Here is a 22,607-nt window from a genome sequence, read left to right as displayed (position 1 = left end):
CCCCAGAGATCGTATTTCTTACTTGTTGCATAACTGCTTATTTTAGCATCCATCAGCTGAGCCTTTGTTGTGTAGACAATTCTGTCCTTTTAGAGGATTTGTGCAGTATTATTTCTCCCCAAATGCTTTTTTTGTTGCTTTTATTATTAGATTTATCTCTTCTCTGACAACACCGTGTCAGAGCTCTCTGTAACGCGTGCCATACATGCTATGAAACAGAGCATCATATATATCATATGCTTGTGACTCTCCTGTAGTAGAACCACCCACAGGGCATAAGCTCTGTGTATACTCTATGTATGTGTTACATATATAGACTCGTATACAAATTTGGGATCAATGGACATATATGGTAAGCAAAATCTGGTCGGTGATCAAATGCTCAAAAATGAGAAGCGTGAGAGTTCTTGGTGCTGGTGCAGCTCCAAGGATGCTCATTCGTTGAAGCAGAGAACTCTTTCACTGCAGGTTTCCTTCTGTGCCACTGGGTCATGTGCAGGATGGGCACTGAGGGGCTCAGCACTTTGGTTGCATTGCGATTGCTCTGCATGCAGTCCTAGGCCTTAGCTCAGCATGTGACAGAACTCACAGCAGCAGAAAATGCAGTTCCAGCATCTCAGTGGGCAGTTTTAGAGCCAAAACAAGGCACTGTTGGACAGGGAGGTGGCTTAGTGAGCGTGGGGTCAGCAGTTGGACAAGGTGATCTCAGTGGTCTTTTCCAACCTTGATGATTCTGTGCTTCTGTGGTTTGCACTGAGGCTGTGTCTAGGGGCACTCCAGACCCAGGGTTCTCAACCACTCTGCACAGCTTGGCAGCTCTGCATTTCAACATACTGGAACATCCTTTAGTGGTTTTGCCCCCAAACCCTGCAGAAATGGCCAGCAGGGGGCTATGGGGCTAGAGGTGTGCATGGGGAAGCCAGCAGGCAGCCCTGAAGACAGAATTATTAATTTTCCCATTGCTTCTCCAGTGGTGCTTTCCACTACACTGCATCAGTGCTGCATCCTCCCCAGGCACCCACTATGGAGATGGGTTGGGACAACATGTGGATGGATTAAGGTCAGTTTTGACTAATTCAGGGCACTCCTGAGCAGCAGTGTCTGCATTCCCAGAGCGCTGAGCGTGCTCTGGCACTTCAGACATGCAAGCACAGCACCCACTGCTTCCAGCTGCACCACAGCGGGTGTCAGCAGTTCAGTTTCAAGCTACACAACCCTCAGCACTTCCATGTTTGTTTCAATGACTTTGTTAGCACTGCCCCTGTGGCAAGGGCAAGGAGAGTCCTGTTCTTTGGGACAGTCCCTGTAGCTCTTGTTGCTGGGGCAGCTTTTGGCTCAGCAGATAAAATGGGACTTAGTGGCTGTAGGTCTTCCTCTTGATTTACCTACAGAGCAGGTCCAGCATTGTATGGAAGAGTGTGACAACGTAACTCAGAACTGCATTAGGATTAATGAGAAGTAAATAAAACAACCAAAAAAACTCTGTACAGAATGCCTCCATTCTAATTTGGGCATTCCCAGCCTTCTGGCTGTGTGGCACAGTGAGTTCACACTTCCCAAGGGCAGCAGTGGGATGCTGGGGGTGCTGGGAGCCTGCTGAGGTCCCACTGCTCCCTGCTGCCAGGAAAAGCTTTTCCTAACCAGTGCCTGATGGTCCCCATTCTTCTCTGGGGCCGCATCCCAGCAAGCAGGCTCCCCAGAGAAGATGACAACATCTTATTTCCAAACCAGAAATAAGCAGAGTGCTGCTCCATCTATGGGGAACTGGGAAATATCCCTTGTTCCCCCAGTATCCCCACACCATGCCCCGTGGCCATCCCAGCACCTCCAGGCCCATCTGCTGCTCACCGACCCCCAGCCTCCTCCCAGGCCTCATTCTCCCCCCTTTTGCCATTTGCTTTCTCCTTTCCACCCACCTTCTGCTCCTCATCCCAATCTGGGGTGCCTGGGGCTGCAGGTGCCCCCAGAGCAGCTTTTAGGAGATGCCAGCAGCCAGGATCAGGCATGTTTATACCATGCATTGTGAGCTGCTTTTTTGAGAGACCTCCAACACCACCAGTTTGGGCACCTTTATCTAAAAGCTCATATAAGGCTGCCTCACGGTCCAATTCAGGGCTGTATTTCCAGAGCTACAACACTTAAAAGCTGATAATTAAATGCAGCAATCCCAGCTGTGACCGAAGCAGTGCTCTTCTCCTCCTCATTCTTCATCCTCAGAAGAGCCACTGGACTTTAAACCATCAGGAAATGCCCAGCACAGGTTCCTGAGAGAAAAAAACCGCAGCCCAATTCATGGAAGTTTGGGAAATTCGGGCACTCAGTGATGCTCGGCGCGGTGGTCCCAGCGGGCGGCTCGGGGTTGTGCAGCTGCCCGCTAAAGGTGCCCGTGGATGGAGAGCCCAATTTTCACCTCCTTCTGGAGAGCATTGCCGGACCCCTCCCGCACAGTGCGCGCACACCACGGACCGTTCCATCTCGACTCCCCGTTTCCATCTCTAAACAACCCCCCCCCCCTTCCCCCCGCGCTATGGGGGCAGCCTAAACCCCCCCGGGCTTCACCGCTCCGCACCTCCGGGGGCACCGCGCAACGCAGCTTTGCTCCCCCCAGGGGGGGCCGTGCCGCAGCTCCGCTGCCCCAGCCGTGCCCCGCTCCGCACCGCTCCGCACCCGCGGAACTCGGCCGCGCATTGCGAAGTGTTGCGTTGTGTTGATGGGGGGGGAGAGGGGGGGAAACAGCTCCGCGCTGCCGCCCCCGCCCGCTCCGCGCCGGGCAAGAACCGTCTTTTTGACGCAGGAGAAATGGCAAATTTTAAGTACGTCATTAATATGGCGCCAAAAGGGTTTTTTTTTTTTTTTAAGTATAAGCCTTTTTTTTTTTTTTTTTTTTTTTTTTTTTAAGGTTGCAGCAGCAGCCCCGTGTGTACGCCTGTGCGTAACCGGGAGAGGGGGAGTGGAGCGGGGAAGGAAGAGGGAGGGCGGGTGGGGGGGGAGAGGAGGTAAAGAGTGAAGCGGGGGGTGTGTGCGGGGCGGCCGCGAACGGGACGCGGGGCGGTGCGGGGCGGTGCGGGCAGCGCGGGGCTCCGGCCGCAGCCATGGGGCCCCCGCGGCCCGGCGGGGGCTGAGCGGGGAGCGGAGACACCTGGCCCCGCGCGGAGCCCCGGAGGGGGGGGGGGGGGGTGAAGAAATTAAGGGGGAAGATTTGGGGCGGGAGGGAGGGGAGGGTGGGGGGTTGGGGGGAGCGGCAGCACCATTATCCGGCCCCGCTCCGAAAGTGGCTTCTCCGCCTCCCTCCTCCCGGAGCCCGAGCGGCGGGGCGAGGAGATCCTGAGGAAGTGCGGGGTGAAAAAAAACCCAACAGAGAGCACCCGCGGCGGGCGGGCAGGGCTCGGCGGGCCGCGCTGCGAGCGGCCATCTCGGCTGGGAGCAGCCATGGAGTTCCCGGGCGGCCGCCCCTGAGCAGGGCCGGGACGGCGGCGATGACAGCGGCGTGAGGGGCTCTGCGCATCCCCATCCCGTCCCCGTCCCCATCCCACCCGCCCCGCCCCTCCCCGCCGCCCCCCGCTGCCAGGCGCAACTCTCCGCGGACGCTGCTCCGGCAAAGGTGAGGCTGCGCGGGGGGAGGCGGATGGGAAGGGATGGGGAGGGGGGGGGGGGGAGAGGTTGGTGCTGATGGGGGGGGGGGGGGGGGGCATTTCGCAGCGCTTCGCTTTTTTTTTTTTTTTTTTTTTTAATTATTTATTTTCCTATCTCCTCTATTTATTTATTTATTTACTCGTCTCTCTCTCCTCCCGGCTGGGGGATGTGCGGCATTTCCAGGGGGCGGATTGCGCATGTTGGTCCCTTCCCCGGTTTTAAAGTGCGCGAGGCGAGAAGCGGCGGGGATGTAAACACGAACTTTTCCAGGTTCGCCCCGCAGCTTTTTCTTCCTTTTTTTTTTTTTTTTCCTTCCCCCCCCGCAACCCCTTCCCTTGTATTCCCCCGAAATTAATGACTGCGGCAACGGTTGTGCGGACGGACCGCTCTCCGCGTTTCCAGGGGGCTCTGCGCGTTACCGGTGGCGGGGGGGTGGGGGGGAGGGAAGCTCGGGGGGGGGCCGTAGGGGCTGTGCCCGGCGGCGCGAGGATCGGAGGCGTGGCGGCCGCCTCCTGCCCCCCCCTTCCCCCGCCCGCCCCAGCGCTCCGCCGCCCCCGGGGCCGCCCGGCCCCTTCCCCACCTGCCACCATCGCGGGGGGTGGGGTGGGAATAACCCTCATAGCTGTGAACCCCGAGCGCTTGCGGAGCGAGGAAGGGGCTGAAGGCATCTGGAGGAAAAACCCTCAGCTCGTCCCCCCCTCTGCCCCCCGCACCGAGCGGTGTGGAGTTAGGGGCGCTGGGATGGTCGGGAGGGAGGGGGTTTGCTTGGGAAAAATCAGAGAGCTCCGGCTTTCCCCCGGGGGTGAGAGGAGATCGTAGGAACGGGGTTTGACCTTTAAGCGTTTATTGGCTACCGAGGTTAAAATAAGCTCAGATAGGAGCAAAAATAGCTCGCAGAAAGGTTACATCAAAGGTTACGTTTGTTTTCCTTAGGAAAATTGAGGCTGATCTCTAAAAATGAAGCCTTGGAGCACAGAGTGGGAAGGGGACGTGCGAGATTTCAAAGCGGGGAGATGAAATTCATGTGGCTGCTGATGGGGTTTGGGCACCGAGTTCGGAAAGTCGGGCAGGTGGCCCCGCACAGAGGCGGGCACAGGGCCGGCGCGGGGCACTGAGTGCGGGGTTTGGTGCGGGGGGCTCCAGTGTGGCTCAGCCCCTTGCGGTGCGGAGAAGCGGGATGGGGATGGCCCCGGGATGGCCCGGCTGATTGCCGGTGCTGTGTCGGAACACGCTGCAGGCAGAATGAGTAATGAGAGGGTAACAAGTCAGGAAAGGAAAGTTAGAAATGTGAGTAATAAAGTTAGAAGAAAAAGAAAATCCCCTGCTAGATTTGGGGCAAAAAAATGGCAAAGCACAGGAAGTAAACGAGGGCTTGTTTTCATTTAAATTTAAATGAGATTAAATGGTGCCCCTAGGAACCGAGACAGCGGCGCAGCTGGAGCGAGAGGCGGCTCCACCTGGGCGCGGGGCTGCGCCGGCAGCCCTTAACCCGCACCCCTCCATCCGCCGCTGCCGGCTTCGGGCTGCCCGGGGCTGCGCTGCGCTCCCCTGAGGGTTCGGGACGGAGCAGCGCTGCTCCCCCCGCCCCGGGCGCGGGGCTGCGAGCCCACACGTCCTGCTGGGCTGTGGGCACTCTGCGGGGGCATCCCCGCTCGGAAAGTACGTCGTCTCGTCGGGGAAGTGGGGCCGTCCGGAGCTCCACGGTCGGTGATGAAAAAAGGCAGCGCCGCCAGGACAGCGGAGCGGGGCTGGAAGCTTCCCACCGCCCCCCCTCCCCTCCGTGAGCAGCTTTCTAACAACGTGCCGCTTTCCTAGACAGAGCCGGGAAACGGTTAACGCGGGGGGAGCGCCGGGGGCCGCCCCGTGGCTCCGTGCCCCCCCTCAGCCCCCGCGCCGGGACACGCCGGGGCGCACCGGGATGCGCCGGGACGCGGCGGTCCGGAGCCGGGCGGGTGCGCGTGCCGCTGGGGGCACTATTTTCTGTTTGTGTTCCTATTTCTGTGCCGGAGGAACAAACAGGGAAGTGGTTTTCTGCAGTCTCATTGCAGCTCGCAAACACAGCGCATATCTCAGCCGCTGTTGTTGCTCAACTGTCACCGAGCGGAGGTCGCGGTGCGGGGAGCGCGGCGCATCCCGAGCGCTGCCACGAGCCGATGGTCGAGCTCTGCTTTTCCTGCGGATTGTGCGGATTTCTGTGCTGTGTTCCCTGTAGAAGCGACAAACCTGCGCGAATTTCTCTTATCCCAGTTCGGAACCGTTCCCTCGGTGACCCAAAGGGCCGCCGCACGAGGTGCCACCGGGAATTCCCGAACGCACGTGTGATGCACAGGGCGCGGAGCTCGCAGGGAGCTGGGAAACCTCCGCGGTTCCCCTGAGCGAAGGGGCTGAGAAGGGGCTGGCAGAGGGCGAGGAGATGGCCTGAACCCTTTCCTGGTTACGTGGGACCTGGCGAACGGCAGGACAGGAGCTCAGGGTTTGGGCAGGTGCTTCCGAGTCTGCCTCCGCTTCTCTGCTCCTCTTCTTCCCGTGGGCCGGGCAAAACAGCATCCCCGAGAACTCGCCCTCGTCCCATAGCGGCGATGGGGATGCTTCACACCGGCACTTCCCTCGGCGGGAATGCTCGATGCAGCGGCACGGGGTATGGCAGCATCCCCATCCGCCGCTCACCCCAGCTCCGTTGCCCATCCCGTGGCTGTTTCGCCCCAGGTCCTGCCGATTTAAATTTGTTTAGGCTGATGGTTGGCCATCGCGTTCCTGGGTTTTGCATTTATTTGCCTTTTTCAGCTGGAACAAAGGCGATGCTGAGCATGTGTTAGTTCGCAATCAGTCCGGTTTTCGGGTTTTGCAGGCATTGGCGCAGTCCAGTCGAGTTGCAGACACTTCAGGGGGATGTTCATTTGTTTATAAAAGAAACCCACATCTGTTTCTATTTGAATCTTTTAAGCGAGCATACATAGAAACCTTTCTCCTGGTTTCTGGCTCTGTAAAAGCCAGAGTTTGGGCCAAGTTTGACCTAAGAGCGACCTTTTCAAAGTATTACAAATTTTTTTGGTATTTGTTTATGACTTTAATAATGATGCCATGTGGAGAACGGGTCAGTTAAAGGTGAAATTAGCTCCTAATGTAAACGGAGGATTAATTTTGGAGCAATGCACTGCGTTTTGTGGAGACTTTGAATGGCTCTGTAACACAGAGTTGGAGGCTGGTGGGGGGAGGAATGGGCAGAGAGAGCTCCGGGGTGCGAGGGCTGGGATGCGAGCAGCAGGGGTGGAGGGATGTCAGCAGGGTGCCCAGCCACCATCAGACCTTATAGCCCTGAGCTCCAGGTGGGGAAATTGCCCAATTACCCTTTTTCTACAGTAAATTCCTCTGTTAAGTACCGCAGTTTACTACTGTTTGGTGGGCTCTGGAAGATGAGTTCTTCAGGAAACTGCATCCTGGAAGTTACTTTCTGAAAGGTCTGCCCGAGCTTTGGGTTTCAGCTTTGGGTTTCGTCCCCTGTTTCTCTTCCTGCAGGAGGTTGGTGCTGCTTTGTGCTGTCCCCTGCCCGGGCTGGAGCTGCCTTTTGGTGCTGCTGTGTTCAGAGATGCCCATACTTGGCTCAGTCAGGGGTTTCATTCAGAGCAATTGAAATGCAGTTTGGTTCAGAGGATGCTCTCTTGATTCCTGTCATATGGGGGCAAAAATGATTTGTTGAAATAGAGCCACAATTTAACCTGTGGTGTTGAGCCGCTTCTGCATGTGAGTACAAACTCATCCCACAAATACCCCATGGTCACAAGCAGCCCCAGCCCTGACCCCTGTGCTGGGCTCTGAAGATGCATGGCAGGCAGTGATGCCGATGGTGCTGCCTTGCTATAAAGCCAAAGATAGGAGAACTGGAAATATCTTTGGGCCTCAGTAGCATTCCTGTGCTCCAGCTCAGGTGGTTCTTTCACCTGTTGGTGTTGGTTTATGGGCTATCAGTGTTGGGCAGCTCCATGGATCAGTAAGCACAGCTCCATCGCTGTGCTCCAAGAGCCAGCCAGTGGAGCCAAGCACGCAGGCAGCATTTCCACTGAAAGAAAGCAAGCTACAAATAAATCTGCCTTCAATATCCTCTTTCCCCAAGCGAAACCTAACGGTTGCTTGGAACTCAGCTGGTTTAGTAACAGCTGCTAACCTGGGAATCACTGGAGGAATGCATCAGCATTGCCATATTCTCAAGGAACGTTTTTAATGGCTTTTTGACAGGGCAATGCCTTGCAACAGCCCCAGTAGTTAAAATGTTTATGGTGGTGCTTTGTGGTATTATCCCTTCTATTGGCGTGGTGAAGCACAGTGTACAGATCGTTGGGTACAGGTGCTGTGAGGGCCTCATGGGAGCAGTGGGAAACTGTGCCCAAGTGGAACTCCTCTGGTGTGTGTGGTGTGCTGCTGCTGAACCACACAGGGCACTTGTGTCCTTCCCCTGGAGCACAGAGTCTCTGTGCCTCATGTTCTTACAAAGCGTTCTTACAGAAGGCACCAGGGAGGATTCCATGGGGTTGGTGCCTGCAACCTGTGGCTCTCAGCAGGGTGGTCCATGCATAGCGCTCCATCAGAGCCCTGGAGGTGGGGCCATGCTGATCACCACCTGCTGAACCCTGAGAAACCAAGCTCTTCACAAGTGAAAACCTATGCTTTCATTTTCTTTTTGTCCTCCTTTCCCCCTCCCTCCCCCCCATCCCTTTTTTTTTCCAAGCACCTGCTAACACAGGTGCTCACACAGGTGCTTCCCCTTCAGCTCTGCCTGCTCAATTCCCAGGTAGAGGGAGTGCTGCTCTCAGGTATGCCTGCCTTGTTCTGAGACCCCTGCAGCGCTGCCCTGTGCCCATCTCATCCAGGAGGAGCAGTGGCAGCAGCTGGGAGCTGCCCAGCAGTGCTGGAGGAGGTCCGGGCTGCGGGAAGCATGCTTCAGGCTGCAGATACATCACAGCTCTTAAAAGAAGTCAGTGCAGCCCGAGTGGGAAGATGACTCAGAGGGTAAAACCCCAGGCTCGTTGCACAGGGGTCCTCTTGAATTCAGTGCTGCATGGACTTCCCCTACAGAAATATGAAGAATGCACAGAGTTTCCATTCCTGTAGCTGTGCACTTCCCACAAGCACAGCCCGGTAGTTCTGGGCACAGCCTCCGGGCCCTGCAGCCTCATGGGGCATCACTCAGTGTGGAGCTGCACGGGGCCCTGGGGCTGTGTGTGCTGCAGAGCACTGCTCTGAGCAGTCACTGTGTGTTCGCTGTACTGCCTGGGAGCAGGCAGAGCTGGGGAAGAAGTGCAGCCACGTGCTGATAAATAAAAACCTAGTGGGGATTTTGCATGTCCTTTTTGGAGCTCTGGGTGCCCTGTTGGGGGGGTGGCACCCAGGGCAGGCAGGCAGGGGTGCGGAGAGGGGGTCTGGGCGTGGGGTGTAATGTACTGTTCTTTTTTGTTGCAGATGGAAGAAAAACGACGGAAGTACTCGATCAGCAGTGATAACTCAGACACCACTGACAGTAAGACCTTTAATTTGAGACTTTGGGTGAGACAACTGAAGTGGTTCACCTCCAGGAGGGAAAGCGTTGGAATAATTACTTTGTGAAGAGCTGAGGAAGCTGTGTTTGCTCCATTTGCTGGAGATTTGCTTCACAATGAATTGCACGTGGGCTTGGGTTTGTCAGAAGTGCAGCACTGATGTACAGCAGAAGCTGATAGCAATGGAGATGTTGGGCTGTAGGCTTCTTGTTCTGCTGGAAGTCCCCCACTCATGCAGGGAGCTGTGCCATGAGCCCCATCAGGCCTCAGCTGAGCTGTGCTGGGAGGCTTCTGCTGGGGTCAAGGCGAAGCCCAAGCCTTCCAGTTCCCTTCCTGTGAGCTGAGGAGGGATGTGGGAAAAGGGACAGGGCTCAAGCCAGCAAAGCTTGCAAGCCCACGCTTGCTGTCAAGCACATACCTCACTTCATCCTCATTCAGCAGAGCACAGAAGCATGTGCTCAACAATAAACATGTGCAAATGTGCTGAATTTTGGCTATAAATAGAGTGCTTTCCTCTCCTACTTATTGCAGGGCTTTGCCCGCTGCAGCAGCACCGCTGAACCACGCTGGGGGTTGAGGCATCTTTAGCATGGCATAAAACATCGTGCCCTTATCTCTGTTGGACTTTGATACTTGTGCTGCAGGTGATAGTGAAGCTGTTGACAAATGCTCTCCTGCAGGATAACTGTAAACAGAAGGATGACCTCTTTGCTGTGCCTTTGCTCAGAAGGCGTGGTGGTAGTGGTGATCTGAGCCTGTGTAATTGCAGTGCCACGTGGCACTGGTTTGGCATTGGCTTATAGGCACGGTGTGGTTTAGCCCTTCAGTGGTAAAAGCAATGTTCAGTAGACCTATTGACAGCCAATTTGGTGTGCTCCCAAAATACTGTTATGCATCTGGAGGGATCCAGTTGTACAAAAGATGCCACCATCAATTAGTTTATCATTTACTGTCACCAAATGAAAACAGCTTTTTTCTTGGTGCTGGCAGTAGTAGTAGTAGTAACACAGTTGAGCTGGAAATAGTAATTAATAACAGAGCTCCCATTGCATTTCAGGCTTCAGCAGCCATTGCCTCATGGAGGTGGTAGCAGCAGTGGTAGTGCTGCACGAGTCAGGACAATGAGAGTCCATTCATAATAATCCCGGAGAAAAGCAATCCCAAATCCCACAGCAAATACTCTCCTACTACTGATGTGTGCTGTCGTGTGCAGAGGGGGCTGCTGAGCTGCACACAGTATGGAAGTTACTGATCCTGCTGCTGGCGAGGAAGTTTTATACTCGTGGTCAATATCTTTTCTGCCAGAGTCTGAAGTCCTTGAGTGGTTCAGGGCCTTCACTTGGAGCATCCGTGCTGGAACAGTTCAATCTCCTCCCTGAGTGGTGATTCCAGGAGATCCCTGGCTTACTCCCTGATGGAAGCCATTTGTTCTTATGGCTTTGGGCAGTTCTGATGTCTTCTCTTGAGAACAGTTTTCTTAAGTTCAAGGGGCTCTGTTTCACCATCTGTGGCATCAGAAAGGGATGCTGATCTGTTCTGATGAAGCACCCTGAGATGTGCACAGCTGTAACGCCACACTGGGGTTTATCATCTCCTAGCATTGTCCAGGGTTGGCTTGGGGCTGTAGGGGCAGCAGTGACACAGACAGTGACGCAGACAGAACTTGGTCTCTTTGTCGGGTAACATCTCTTCTGCCTTCTTGCAGGTCACACCACATCCGCGTCCAGATGCTCCAAAATCCCCAGCACCAAATCCAGCTGGTCCCGGCAGAAGGAGAAGAAGCCCTCTGAGGTATACAGTGTGAAGTGCTGCCCAGGACCTGATCTCCTGGTTCTCAGAGGGGCCCTGTTCATGCAGATGGGGTTTGGAGGTGGCCCTAGGCTGATATCCCGGGCTTGGTGCCCACCTGGTGCCCTTTGGCTGTGCCTTGCTGCCCTTGCATGGCTCAACTCCGTTTCCAATAGACATAGAAACTATACTGAGCACAAGCTGTTATTGTAGCAACTGCTCTGCTTAGTGGCAGTCATCTTCATTCCCAGAGCGGTGTGAGCAAAGCCAGAGTGACATTGCTCACACGTTTCCATCCAGACCAGTGTCCAAACAGAGCTAAGTTTAGCTGAAGGTGGAGCTGGCAGGGCTGCAGCCTCCCTGAATGCAGGCTGTAAATCCTGCCTCTAGCTGCTGCGCTGTGCTGCTCCTGGGCTGTGGCCCGGTGAGCACAGACCTTTGTAACATCCCCCCTTTGTTTTGAGCTGAGATTTTGAGGTTTTCCTGTGGTCACTGCCTGAGTTACAGCTGCGCTTAGTTTTTATCGCTGTGACAGATTTACACTGATGTATCTAATGTGTTGGCAGTGGACAGGGGTTTAAAAAGCCCAGGTTGCTTGTGCCTTAAGGGCTAAGGAGCTGCTGTGACTGCTGAGGTACTTGGGAACTCTACAGCAAACAAAGAGCCCAGGTACAGGTGTCAGTGCCTGCTGACAGCTGGGAATGTTGCTTTGTGGTTATCAATGTGTCTCTCAGAATGAGCGATGGGGGGTTCTGTGAGCTGAGGCCCGGGTACAGAGACGATGTCTGGGGTATCTCCCCCTGCTGAGACACCATCACCCCTCCATGAGATGGCATTAAGGATCGGGGTGAGCCAGGTGTGCACCCTGGGGATGTTACTGGGCTGTGTCTGCTGCACCCAACGGGACGTTAGGGCCTGTGAGGACCAGGTTCAGAGCATGCAGCCCTGGAGCAAGGAAACTGGAGCAGAGCTTGGCAGTGCAATGCTGGAGGACTGTTCTGGGTTCATGTAACTGTTGAGGCAGAGTGATCCACAGCAGCACATTAGCATTGGAACTGCAGGGACCTGGGGAAGGCGACACGCAGTGCCTCACGCTGGAGATGGGCCAGGACGCTCAAGCTGACAAACCAACTATAAAAGTTCAGTGGGAACCTGAGCAGATGTGAGCTGTCTGGATCTCAGCTGGAATTCCCCATCTTGCATCTTCCCTGCAGTTGCTGGGTGCAATGCCAGCTGGGTTCAGCTCCGGGTGGAAGCCAAGGGCTTGGCTGGGCATCATCGGCACGGCCCAGGGCACACAGCAGGGGTGTGGATGTCTCCTCAGTCAGCGTTGGTTTGTGGATTTCCACTGCAATAGCATCTTCCAAACCATCCCCAGCTGCCTCGTGTCCTGCTGTGGCCTTGGCACCCTGGGCATGCTGTGCCAGTGCTGAGCTGCAGCAGTGGCCCGTTTCTGTCCATTGGACGTGCTGCAGGGCCTTGTGCAGGGAGATTTTTGGGCATAGAAGCAGGTGGGCATCCTATGCTGGAATGGCAAATGTGGAGAAGAGCAAAACTGTCAACGCGCTGCTGTCAATCCTGCTTAACATGAAATAGCCAGGTGCCTTGATCATCATACTGAGGTTGGAGAAGGTAACAGGGAAAGCACAGTGAAGCTATTGAACATCACACGCTGCCATACAGCCTGCCTCGGTCATTTTGGGGTGATGCAGCTGTTTCAAACACCAGCCTAGACTGAGATTTGCACATGGCTGCTGGCTTTGCAAGGATCCAAGCAGCACTCTGTGCACTGCCAGCTCCCCAGCACAGGCAGCTCAGGCACAGCTTGGGATGCAGGGACAGTGGTGTTGGGGGACAGCCTGAGGATCACCCCCGACTTCTGCTGTCCCTCCCAAAGTTGTGTCCCTGTTTCCCTGCAAGAGGGCTAGAGAAGGAGCTGCCATCTGCATTCCCCTGGCAGCGTTCACAGGAGATAAAAAAAAAAATCAGAAGCATTAGTGTTACATAGTTATTAGCTGGGTCAGGGGGTGATGTTTATTATGAAAGACTCTGTGAGAAGGGATTAACTACGCACATTAAAAACCACCCAATACGAGGCATCTGGAAAAACAAGCTTCTTTACATGGAAAAGTACTGAGCTGTTTGTAAACATCCGCGATGGTGGCCATTGCCAGGGAGGGTGATTATATTTATCTGTGCATGTCACTGGGCTCTGTCCCGATGTGTCCCAGACTTTGGGCTCTGTGAAAGCTCACAAAGGTGGCAGCCGTCCCCGTACCCACCAGGCTGCTGGCAGGGAAGCCTCGGGGCTGAGGATGGAGTGAGGCAGCTCCTTGCATCAGCAGTGCCTGATTGCGTTAATCTCCTGATTGCATTTATCTCATTAGGGCTCATTCATCCCTGGACATGGGCTGGAGAGAGCAGGGTTCCTGCAATCCCAAGTGCTGCTGCCCCAAGCAGTTCTGTGGGGTGCAGGGATGCTGCTGGTGGCAGCAGGGTAGAGGATGTGCTCTCAGCTCCTCCTGGTTCTTGATGCTGAATCTGGAGCAGGGATGAGATGTGCCTGAAGTATGGATTTTTGCTTCTCGTGCAATCCTGCCCCAGCCATAGGGCTGCGGGGATGCAAGCATAAGCCTCGCTGGGTTTGATGGCTGTCGTCAGCCCTCTATCCTGTTTCTGGCAGGGAACAGTTGTCAGTGTCTAAGCAGAGGATATAAGAACAAGGCAAGTGTGTAATGATGCTCGCCGGTTACATCCTGCAGCTCCCAGCCATCAGCGGCCTGGGGACTCTCTTGGATGCTACATCTGAGTCACTGCATTAGCCAGGATGTTAGTCATTAGCTTCTGAACTATTCGGGATCCAGAGCGCTGCCACGAGCTGCACTGCTGGAATGCTTTGTGGGGGCAGAGGTACCTGCTGCCCTGGGTCGCCCTGCTGCCTGCCACAGCTCTGCTGTCAGCTCTCCCCGTGCAGCTGCTGCTCATCTCGCCCAGTGTCAGCACTGCCCCTCTCGCTCAGACCCATCCTGTTGGGGATCTCAGTTCTGCAGCTGCATGCTGTCTTCAGGATGAGAGGGAAGCTGTGGATTTATGCAGTTTACATTATTTTCTGCTTTTCTCCTTTAGATATGACTTCCGTGTTGGGGAAGATGTCTTTTTCCATCTCCTTACAAGCACTTAACCCTTTTTAAACGCCCTCATTTTTATATCATTTACCTTCTAGGAAGCAATTATTGTTGCACCGCTTCTCTCTGTGTTGAAATCTTTTCCCATTGCAGTAGGTACGTGCTGCTACAGGGCGCTGTGAATTTAGTCCCTGGGCTCTCCGTGCTTTAAGAAAGACATTTGTAAGAGGCCATGTGGCCAGGCAGGGCTGGATATACTTCTACTGTGCTGAATGAAGAGAAAATATGCCACTGTTGAAAGGTTGGACTGCGGTGCCTTTGTCGCTTTTCCCAAGCCAGCGTGGTTCTAACAGATTAATGCCATTGTCTTTTGAATGCTGAGAAGGGCAGGATGAAAATGCTTCTAGTTCCTATTTTAAATTCTCTTGTTCGTTGGGTCTTTAACATTCAGCATTTCAAGAGGAAACAAGAATAGATTAAGAGATAGCGGCCTGGATCCCAAATGAACACGAGAGTAAGTATTTTTCTCCCCACAGGCAGATAATATCACGGCTTACAGACACGCATCAGGCACTGCCACGTTTCTGAGCCCTGCTACTGCACATTGCTGCTCTGCTCCTTTTGGAACGGGCCAGAAGAGTGTGACAGAATGCCTGGGAAATGAGATGGGGTGGGAGCCGGGTGGGCAGCCAAGGGCTGGACCCGCAGAGGTGCCAGCTCCAGCTGATACGAAGACAGTTTGTCCAACCAAAAGATATTCCCAGGGCTCCCATTGTTCTCATTGTTTTCTCTTTCTCTCAAAATCCTTGTGACTCATGAGCTACAGCAAACAATTTTCTGCTTGAAAGAATGAAGGGCTCGTTGCATCGCTGAAGGGAGGAGAGACCTGTGGGATGGGTGAGACCTCGTGGAATGGGTGGTGATGAAGGAGTGGTGTCGAACCAGAACCTCAAGAAAACCTTTCGTCTGAGCTTCCAGAACTGCTTCATGCTGAGAACCAGCTGTGGCTGGTTGTGTGCTGCACAACCACAGAAGAAACGGTGCCTAATGCTCCCAGTGCTGCTTTGGAGCTTACAGGGATGCTGCTGCACACGCTGGTTGTCGGAGAGGGCTGCGCTCTGCAGCGTGGAGCACTTGGGAGAGGTTCATTTTTGCAGAACCTTTGGGGATGCAAACACCAGTGTGCACAAACAAGAACCTGTACAAGGATTGCCACCACTGTGCAGAACCCGGCGTGGTCCCCAGGCTCGCTGCACTTCTCATAGCTAATTAAAAGCAGCGCTAGACGAGTGTTTCTTTAGTTTAGATTTAAAGACCAAAACAGATTCAGCTTCTTGGCTCTCGCCCAGCAGCTGATCTCATATAAGTGGAAAGCAGTTAGTAAAGGATGTGAATCTGATGTTCTCGGGTCAGCGTGTGGGGCTGGTGGGGTAAGTGGCAGCTTTGGCCCCGCTGTGTGCTGCCTCTAAAAGCACAGTCCTCGCGTTATGTGGAGCTGAGCAGTGGTGAGCTCGGCTCATTGCTGAATTGAGGAGGTTTGTAGGCGAGTGTAAAGACCTTGACATTGATATGGGGATCTCAGAGAGGCTGTGGAAAGGTACAAAGGCAGGGCTGATGGGCAGAGATGAAATGCAGAACTGGAGGAGGATGCTTTTTGTGCAGTGCAGGCCCACACTGGGCTGAGCCCTGGCTACAGCCGCAGGTCACAGGAGGGGACATTCGGGTTGCTGGCGCAGTCACTCAAGAATACCCTTCTTGGAGCCAGGCGAAGTGAGAAATTAGAATGTCAGAATCAGAAGTTATGTTGTTTCTCATTAATGTAGTCTTTGGTTTTAGTTGAGAGAGATCAATGTGGCTTTTGCTTCACAACAGTGAACTGCAGAAATAATAGCAAAGATGGATATATCCTTGGTAATGTGATGGTTCTTGAATTGCATTGATTTCTCATGTTTCTGGTCCTCTGGGATGGGCTGCCAGCCCAGCATTGTGCGTTGAAGGGATGAGGAAGTGGCAGCAGCGGGGGGTGTGGGCAGCAAGTGACATGATGGCCCTATCACCCTTTGGGAAGTCACCACTGCCCTGTGTGCCAGCGGCGTGGGTTGATGCCTTGTAGGTCAGCTGGAACCCAGTGGTGAAGCTGAGGAACACGGCAGAGGACAGGTGGAGGTCTCCATGATGGGATTCTTTCCTGGAGAAGCTGTTGTGCTGCTCGGGCGGCTCTTGGCAGCACATGGAAGGAGGCAGGTGCAGGTGTGGCTTCTTCACATTGTTCAGCGGAGCATCATCCAGAGGTACCTGGTGCTCCCAAAGATCCATGGGACGTGTATGGCAGGACTTGATTTAGCTAACAAGAGCTACAGGAGCCTGTAACCCAACGGTCAGGTTGACCGGGTGTTTCTGGATGTAAGAGCTCTGCTGGCCATTGGAATCACACAGTACCATGAAAGCAAAGGGAAGTAATTCACATCTGTAATTCTTGACTGCTGGTTCCATATGGTGTATGACAGTTGGCTGCTCGGTCCCTCTTGGTGCTGCCATTGGCTCCAGGTGCCACTGAGGTGAGCACCCACCGGTCCCTGCAGCATGGCTGTGGCACAGGGCAGGTGGCAGCCAGGCTGCTGAGACAAATTGTGGGTTCCTACGAGAGGGAAGAAACAGTAAACAGTGCTATTGAGGGAAAATTGCTTGTTTTCTGGTACACAACTTTCTCTTCACCGCCAGGTCCTCAGTTCATCAGTGCCCAATTTGTCCTTTATTTAGTTTTCATAAATAATTCAGAAGAGTTTGAGTAGAATAATTGAGTCTTTTCCCAACTCTAATCCCAGACAATTCAAAACAAAAAGACATTTAGATTACAATTTGTGCGTATTAGCTGTTGGGAGATTTCCAGACAACTGATCTGCTTTCCTTTACAATTTCTCTGGCGTTCTATCATTTCTAAAGTGTTCTGCTTTGATAGTTAATAATTTGAGCGTTTCCAGTTCTTCATGAAGAGACAGAGGCATCGCTGTGATAAAGTGCTGGCGTGCTCACTGCCTTTGGAAGTGCGAGCTTATCTGTTTTCCAAGAAGGACTAAATAAATGAAGTGGTAAGATTGCACATCCAGCCCGCGATGCGCCTTATCATCTTTGGGGAAATAGATACAATCGTGCTTATTTGGCTTAAAATTAAAACTCTGCTTCTTCGGGGATGCGAGCTGAAGAGTCAGAAGGGGTGGATTTGGGGAAGAGCCTGTGCTGTGCGGGGGGCAGGAGCTGCAGGGAGGGCTGTGCAGTGGTGAGGTGTGCGCAGTGTCCTGGCCGGAGCGTGGCCGCATGCTGCCATGTAGCAGGGAGCTGCAGCAGGCTGACCTTGTTTTCTTCTTGCTGCCTGGTACACCAACACGCAGCTCTGCGAGGATTATGACTTCTTGCAGACTCCTCGTGCTTAATTAGTGTTGATCTTAATCTTTTTTTTTTTTTTTTTTTTTAAATGCACTGACAGCACAGCAAAGCGTTTCTGTGGTGCTTGTAGCAAGGAATTTGTTGCAGTGAGAGGCTTAGAGGAATTTGATCTTTCTGACATGGAGCCCCTGTGTGACTGCAGTATGGAGGCTGTTGGTTGTGTTCATTGAGGGATGTGCTGGGGCTGTGCTTGGGCTGCTCAGATCTGCTTTGTAGGGTTCTGAGCATCAATGGGATGGAGGTACCTGCACAGTTCCAGGAGGTCCCAACATAGAAAAGGTTGTTTATTGTGTTTAACTCTAATTGGGTTATCAGCTGAGGCTCTGGGGATTAAACAAACTGACCTAAATCCCAGTCTGAGTGGTCTTAGTTAATGTCTAGTTTCCTACATCTTAGCTGATTTAGTTTCCAAAACACTCCAAAGAGTGTTATCACTGAATTGAAAATGCAAAACCATCCTCTGGCCTCTACTGTGGCTCTCACAAAGCAGCCCTCGATCTGAGGCTGACACTGGAAACGGGCAAAGCAGCACTGAAGGAAACACCTGGTCTGTCCCAGTTCTGCAGAAGGAGCAGTGCTTGGAGCTCGGTGGTGTCCCAGTCTGGCTGCTGGCATCATTGACATCATTGCAGCTAATAGCAGATGGTAGAAAGGAGAAACCATCCATTTTCATTTACGATTTATTTTTACCCTGCAATAGACAGGATTGCTCGCGCCGTTGCTGTCCCCTGGAAGGAAAGCCTTATTTACCGCAGTGGGTTATTTTGGAATGCTTTTCTCATCGCAGTGCACTGGGGAAGGCTCTGCAGGGCCAAATGAGAGATGGGAGAGAGCCCATTCCCTGCCCAGGAGTGGGGGTTGTCACACGGAGGGCTCTGTATCTTCAAGCGGGTTTAATGGGTCAGGAGAAACCTCTGCGTGTTTGGCTGTGGGCATGGACACAGGCATCTGTATCACCATTTAGCCAGAGATTTTCCTGTTCACTAAGCAAAGAATTTTTTTCCAAGACTGTAAACTCAGCTTTGCCCTCGGGTATGAGGGAGACAATGAGCAAGTGAAACGGCGTTACAGCTCAGCGATGCCTTTGTGTTTCCACCGACCCATCAGGCGGCGGGGAGCCCATCTTCACGTACCAGCTCCAAACTCCTCACCCAACCCCAGCCTAGTTTTCCGTAGCCACGGCTCCAACTGTGGCCGGAGCAGCAGAGCTGCTGTGGGGATGTTCTGATGCTGATGCTCCCCACTGCAGCAGTTCTGGAGATGGAATTGCTGTCAGCTGTTGCCATATAAATCTCTCCAAATGCCTTCTGTTGATTCCAGTAACATCTGGAGTTACCTGCAGGTGTGCAGTGCCAAAACTGGGACAGGGTCACCCAGTGAGGTGGGCTGTGCTTGCATGCCTGTGGGTGTGCAAAAGCTGCTCATCTCCTTTCATGTCAAGAGTAAGAGGAGCATCTCTTGCCCCAGTTAAAGTGGTAGAAAGCCCATTGCTGTGAGCACCCGGAAAAATGCAGCCCATCACGGCGTCAGGCCAGCGTGGCACATCTGTCACACTGTTGCCCATGGCCATGCCCCATTTCCTGCCCTCCACCCAGTGTTGGTGTTTTCCCTTCGCAGGTTTTCCGCACGGACCTGATAACGGCCATGAAGATCCCCGACTCTTTCCAGCTCAGCCCTGAGGAGTACTACGTGCTGGCAGACCCCTGGCGCCAGGAGTGGGAGAAGGGCGTGCAGGTCCCAGCCAGTGCCGAGGCCATCCCTCAGCCCGTGGTCAGGTAAGCAGCATCCCTGCGCCTTGCGTGCTCGTGGCTGGGGGTTCTGAGCTGGGAAAACCAGAGGGAAGCTGTGAAGATAATATTAGGTTGGATATTGGGAATGATTTCTTCTCAAGAAGAGCGGTCTGGCATTGGAACTGGTGCGGGTGTTCCAGAAACATGGAGATGTGGCACCGGGGGATGTGGTCGTGGGTGTGATGGGGTGAGTTGTGTTGGACCTGGGGATCTTAGAGGTCTTTCCCAGACATAATGGTTCAGTGATTCAGTGCTCAGAGATGTGGAGCTTCTCTCCTATGGAGAAAGGCTGAGGCTGTTTGGCCTAGAGAAGGGAGACCTCACTGCAGCCTTCAGAACTTGAGGGGTGCTTGTGGACAGAAAGAGGGTGACTTCTTGCATGGACAGTTAGCAATAGGACAAGTGAGGATGGCTTTAAATTAAAAGAGAGGAGATTTAGATTGGATATTAGGAGGACATTCTTTACCCAGTGGTGGACAGTCACTGGCATTACTGTGCAGAGCTCTGGATGCCTCATCCCTGGGCAGTCTGGCCAGCACGTGCAGGGTGGGACTGGGGAGGCTGTGAGGTCCCTTCCAATCCAGCCCCATTCTACGGCTATGATGGAGCTGTATGTCATGATGTGGGGGTGCAGGAGCTGGGCCCTAAATTAAAAACTTCTGTGAGCTGTTCTTCTGTGTTGTGAATGTGATGGGGATGCAGAGATTAGAGGGCTGGGGAGCCCAGCATTAGTCAGGCATTTGCGGGACCTTGCACTGGCCTAGATCGGGACCTTGTTAGCTGTTTTAAAATGGGGAAGTTTAAAGGAGGCACTAAAACAGCTGCTGAGGCACAAAAGAAATATGGACGAGCCACTGCCCCATCACAGCCACGGCTGAGGATGCTGTGGGGGGAGCAGGGGGAGCCATGGCACAGGCATTGTGCTGCTGTGGGGTGGGCTGGGGCCGTGGGCTGCTCACAGTGAGGGGTTTGGGGCAGCACTGGTCCCATGGAAGCTCCATTCGTCCACAGCTGCTCTTGCAGCTGCCGGCCCAGGGTCTGATGCAAACTTTTGTGCATACCCCCCCAACCCCCCAGCTCTCCCCAAGGGAAAACAGAGAAAGAAATGAAACTTTAATGAGTCTGAACACATCAAAAGGGAAGTTGTAAAGGGGGCTGTTGAGTTGATTTAATCCTTAAGAAAAGAGGAGGAAAAAAAAAAAAAAAAAAAAAGGAAAAACAACAAAAAAAAAGCAGCAAGTAGAATATCTTTTTAAAGTTGTCTTTGATAGCTAACCGCAGCTTGTGCTCGTGAGTGCTCTGCTCCCCAGCTGAGGATCATGCTGGGGCTATTTCCAGCTGAGAAGTGATAGCTTGGCAGTGCCCTGCTGGAGGTGCCCTTCTGCAGCTGACCCCAGCAGCATCTGCCTGGCAGTGCTGTGTCTGCTCCTGGGTAGCCGGCTGTGAGCTCTGTGGGCAGATCACACCTCTGTCTGCTCCCCTCCCCTTGTTTCCAGGGCTCCTGAGCGCTGGCAGCTCTGTCCTGCTTCCTGTAGGGTTTCTTTGCAGACCAGAACCAAATCACAGAGGCCTTCTGCTCATGTTGCTCTGTCTCTGTGTGGGTCTCTGCCCAGAGGACAGCTGCATATTTCCCACCGCAGCAAGATGAGCTCATGGCTGTGCAGGTGCCTTTTCTGATGCATCCGTCCCTTTTCTGTCAGGGCAGCACACATGGTGTGGGGTACTCTGTCCCTCTGATGGCATCACTGCCCTAAGTCCTACATCAGTTAGTGCTGTGGGCTGGTGATGCACTGAGCTTTTTGCAGGCTGGAAGCTCAGAGTCCAATGGCTGCTGCTCCTCCAGGGCAAGAGCTGGCACAGCTTCAGGTGCAGCACTGCCAGGGGCAGCATTTTGCTTTGTGCCGCATCTCAAAGTGGTGTCACAGAGCATTGCCCATAGAAGTGGGGGGAAATGCACTGAAAGGTGCGTTGCACAGAGCTGCTGCTCTTCTAATCTCTTGCCTGGGTGCTCAGAAGTGCACTCTTCCTCCTTGCTCCTTGCCTCTAGGTTGTGCAAATCCAAAGCTGAAAATGAGATTTTGAAACGTTTTATTTTGCTGGAGCTCTAAAATGTCAAAGCTGTGGGTGAAGCAGAAGGGGAAAGCGCTTTCTTTTAAGGCATGCTTTCCTCAGAAAGCAGCTGCCTGGAAATGCCTTCACTGAGAACCACCTTAACACGGGGTCCGTTGCAGACTGATGTGAGGCACAGAGGAAGAGCATCCTTTGGCCCCCGTGTCACTGTGCTCTGGTGCCTGGGGCTGGATGCCACCAGCCATGTGTGTGCTGCCTGCACAGCAGAGCCGCTGGGCAGCGTGGAACATTGCATGCTTCCTCACCACAAACCTGACTCATCAGTGCTTAAAAGGAGGTTCATTTTATGCAGCAGCTTGCTTGGGAATTGCCCACAGCCTCAAGGGCAAAGCTTGGCTCTAAAAGCCATTGAAAGGCAAATGAGAGCAGGGAAAATGAGGAGTTAGTTTCTCCCAAGAGTGGTGTTTCCCATTCGTCTGGGTCCCATAGCCAGGAGGTGCCCTGGGCAGCCCAGTAGCAGGGCTGAGCCATGTAGCCCCAGGATGGGTTCACAGATGGGGGAACCCCAGCACAGACATTACCAGGGTGCTAGATGCAGAGTGGGACCATCACAGCTTGAGGTTAAGGGCAAGCAAGTAAGGTGATAAGTAAGTAAGCACCGAATGCAGTTATCCTGGTGGTCTGAGAGCGTCGAAGTATGGGGACCATTCAGTCACCAGCTGGGAACAAGAACCTTTGGGGCAACCAAAGTTGTTCCAGGGAAGGTTCAGGTTGGGTATTAGGAAAAATTTCTTCTCTAAGCAGGCACGGACACAGACTGCCCAGGGAGTGGGGAAGTAACTGTTCCTGGAGGTGTTCCAGAGCTGTGGAGATGATGGCACTTGGGTACGTGGTCATTGACCATGTGGTGGGAGTGGTCTGGGTTTGATTTGGGGATGTGAGAGGTTTGTTCTAACCTCAGTGATTCTATGGTTTTATGAGCTCTACCTTTCCACAGTTATGCCATGATGAGCTCTGGAGGAAGATGCTCTTTGCTTTCTGCATGGTTTCTTATATGGGGCCACAGAGCCCTTCCCTCACAGTGGGTACAGAGCCTGACCCCAGCTCATCCTGGTGCACCAGAAGCATCGTTCTATGCGGCACTGGCCCCTATCTCTGGTGCTGTGCACCTGTAAGTCTTTAGTTCCTTATTTAGTGAATCGTTTAACATCTCCCTTCCCTGAGCT

General features: G+C 53.6%; 1 protein-coding gene across 3 annotated transcripts in view; it reads left to right on the top strand.

The window, feature by feature from the left end:
- The first annotated feature begins 3,230 nt into the window (after window positions 1-3,230).
- Window positions 3,231-22,607, top strand: part of JADE2 (jade family PHD finger 2) — a 56,190-nt gene continuing 36,813 nt past the window's right edge. The window contains exons 1-4 of one of the 3 annotated variants that reach the window (XM_052689913.1): window positions 3,231-3,601; window positions 9,088-9,145; window positions 10,870-10,955; window positions 19,139-19,296. In XM_052689913.1, the coding sequence (XP_052545873.1) occupies window positions 9,088-9,145; window positions 10,870-10,955; window positions 19,139-19,296 (302 nt within the window). In that variant the 5' untranslated portion in view covers window positions 3,231-3,601. Of the gene's footprint in view, window positions 3,602-3,761; window positions 3,904-9,087; window positions 9,146-10,869; window positions 10,956-19,138; window positions 19,297-22,607 lie in introns of those variants that run through there. The other 2 variants (XM_052689911.1, XM_052689912.1) reach the window with 2 other exon arrangements.

The sequence above is a fragment of the Tympanuchus pallidicinctus genome, unplaced genomic scaffold (genome assembly GCF_026119805.1).
Source record: "Tympanuchus pallidicinctus isolate F22 unplaced genomic scaffold, pur_lepc_1.0 scaffold25, whole genome shotgun sequence".
Lineage (NCBI taxonomy): Eukaryota > Metazoa > Chordata > Aves > Galliformes > Phasianidae > Tympanuchus > Tympanuchus pallidicinctus.
Note: the sequence above shows the minus strand (reverse complement) of the source record. Positions and strands in the feature narration are given on the sequence as shown.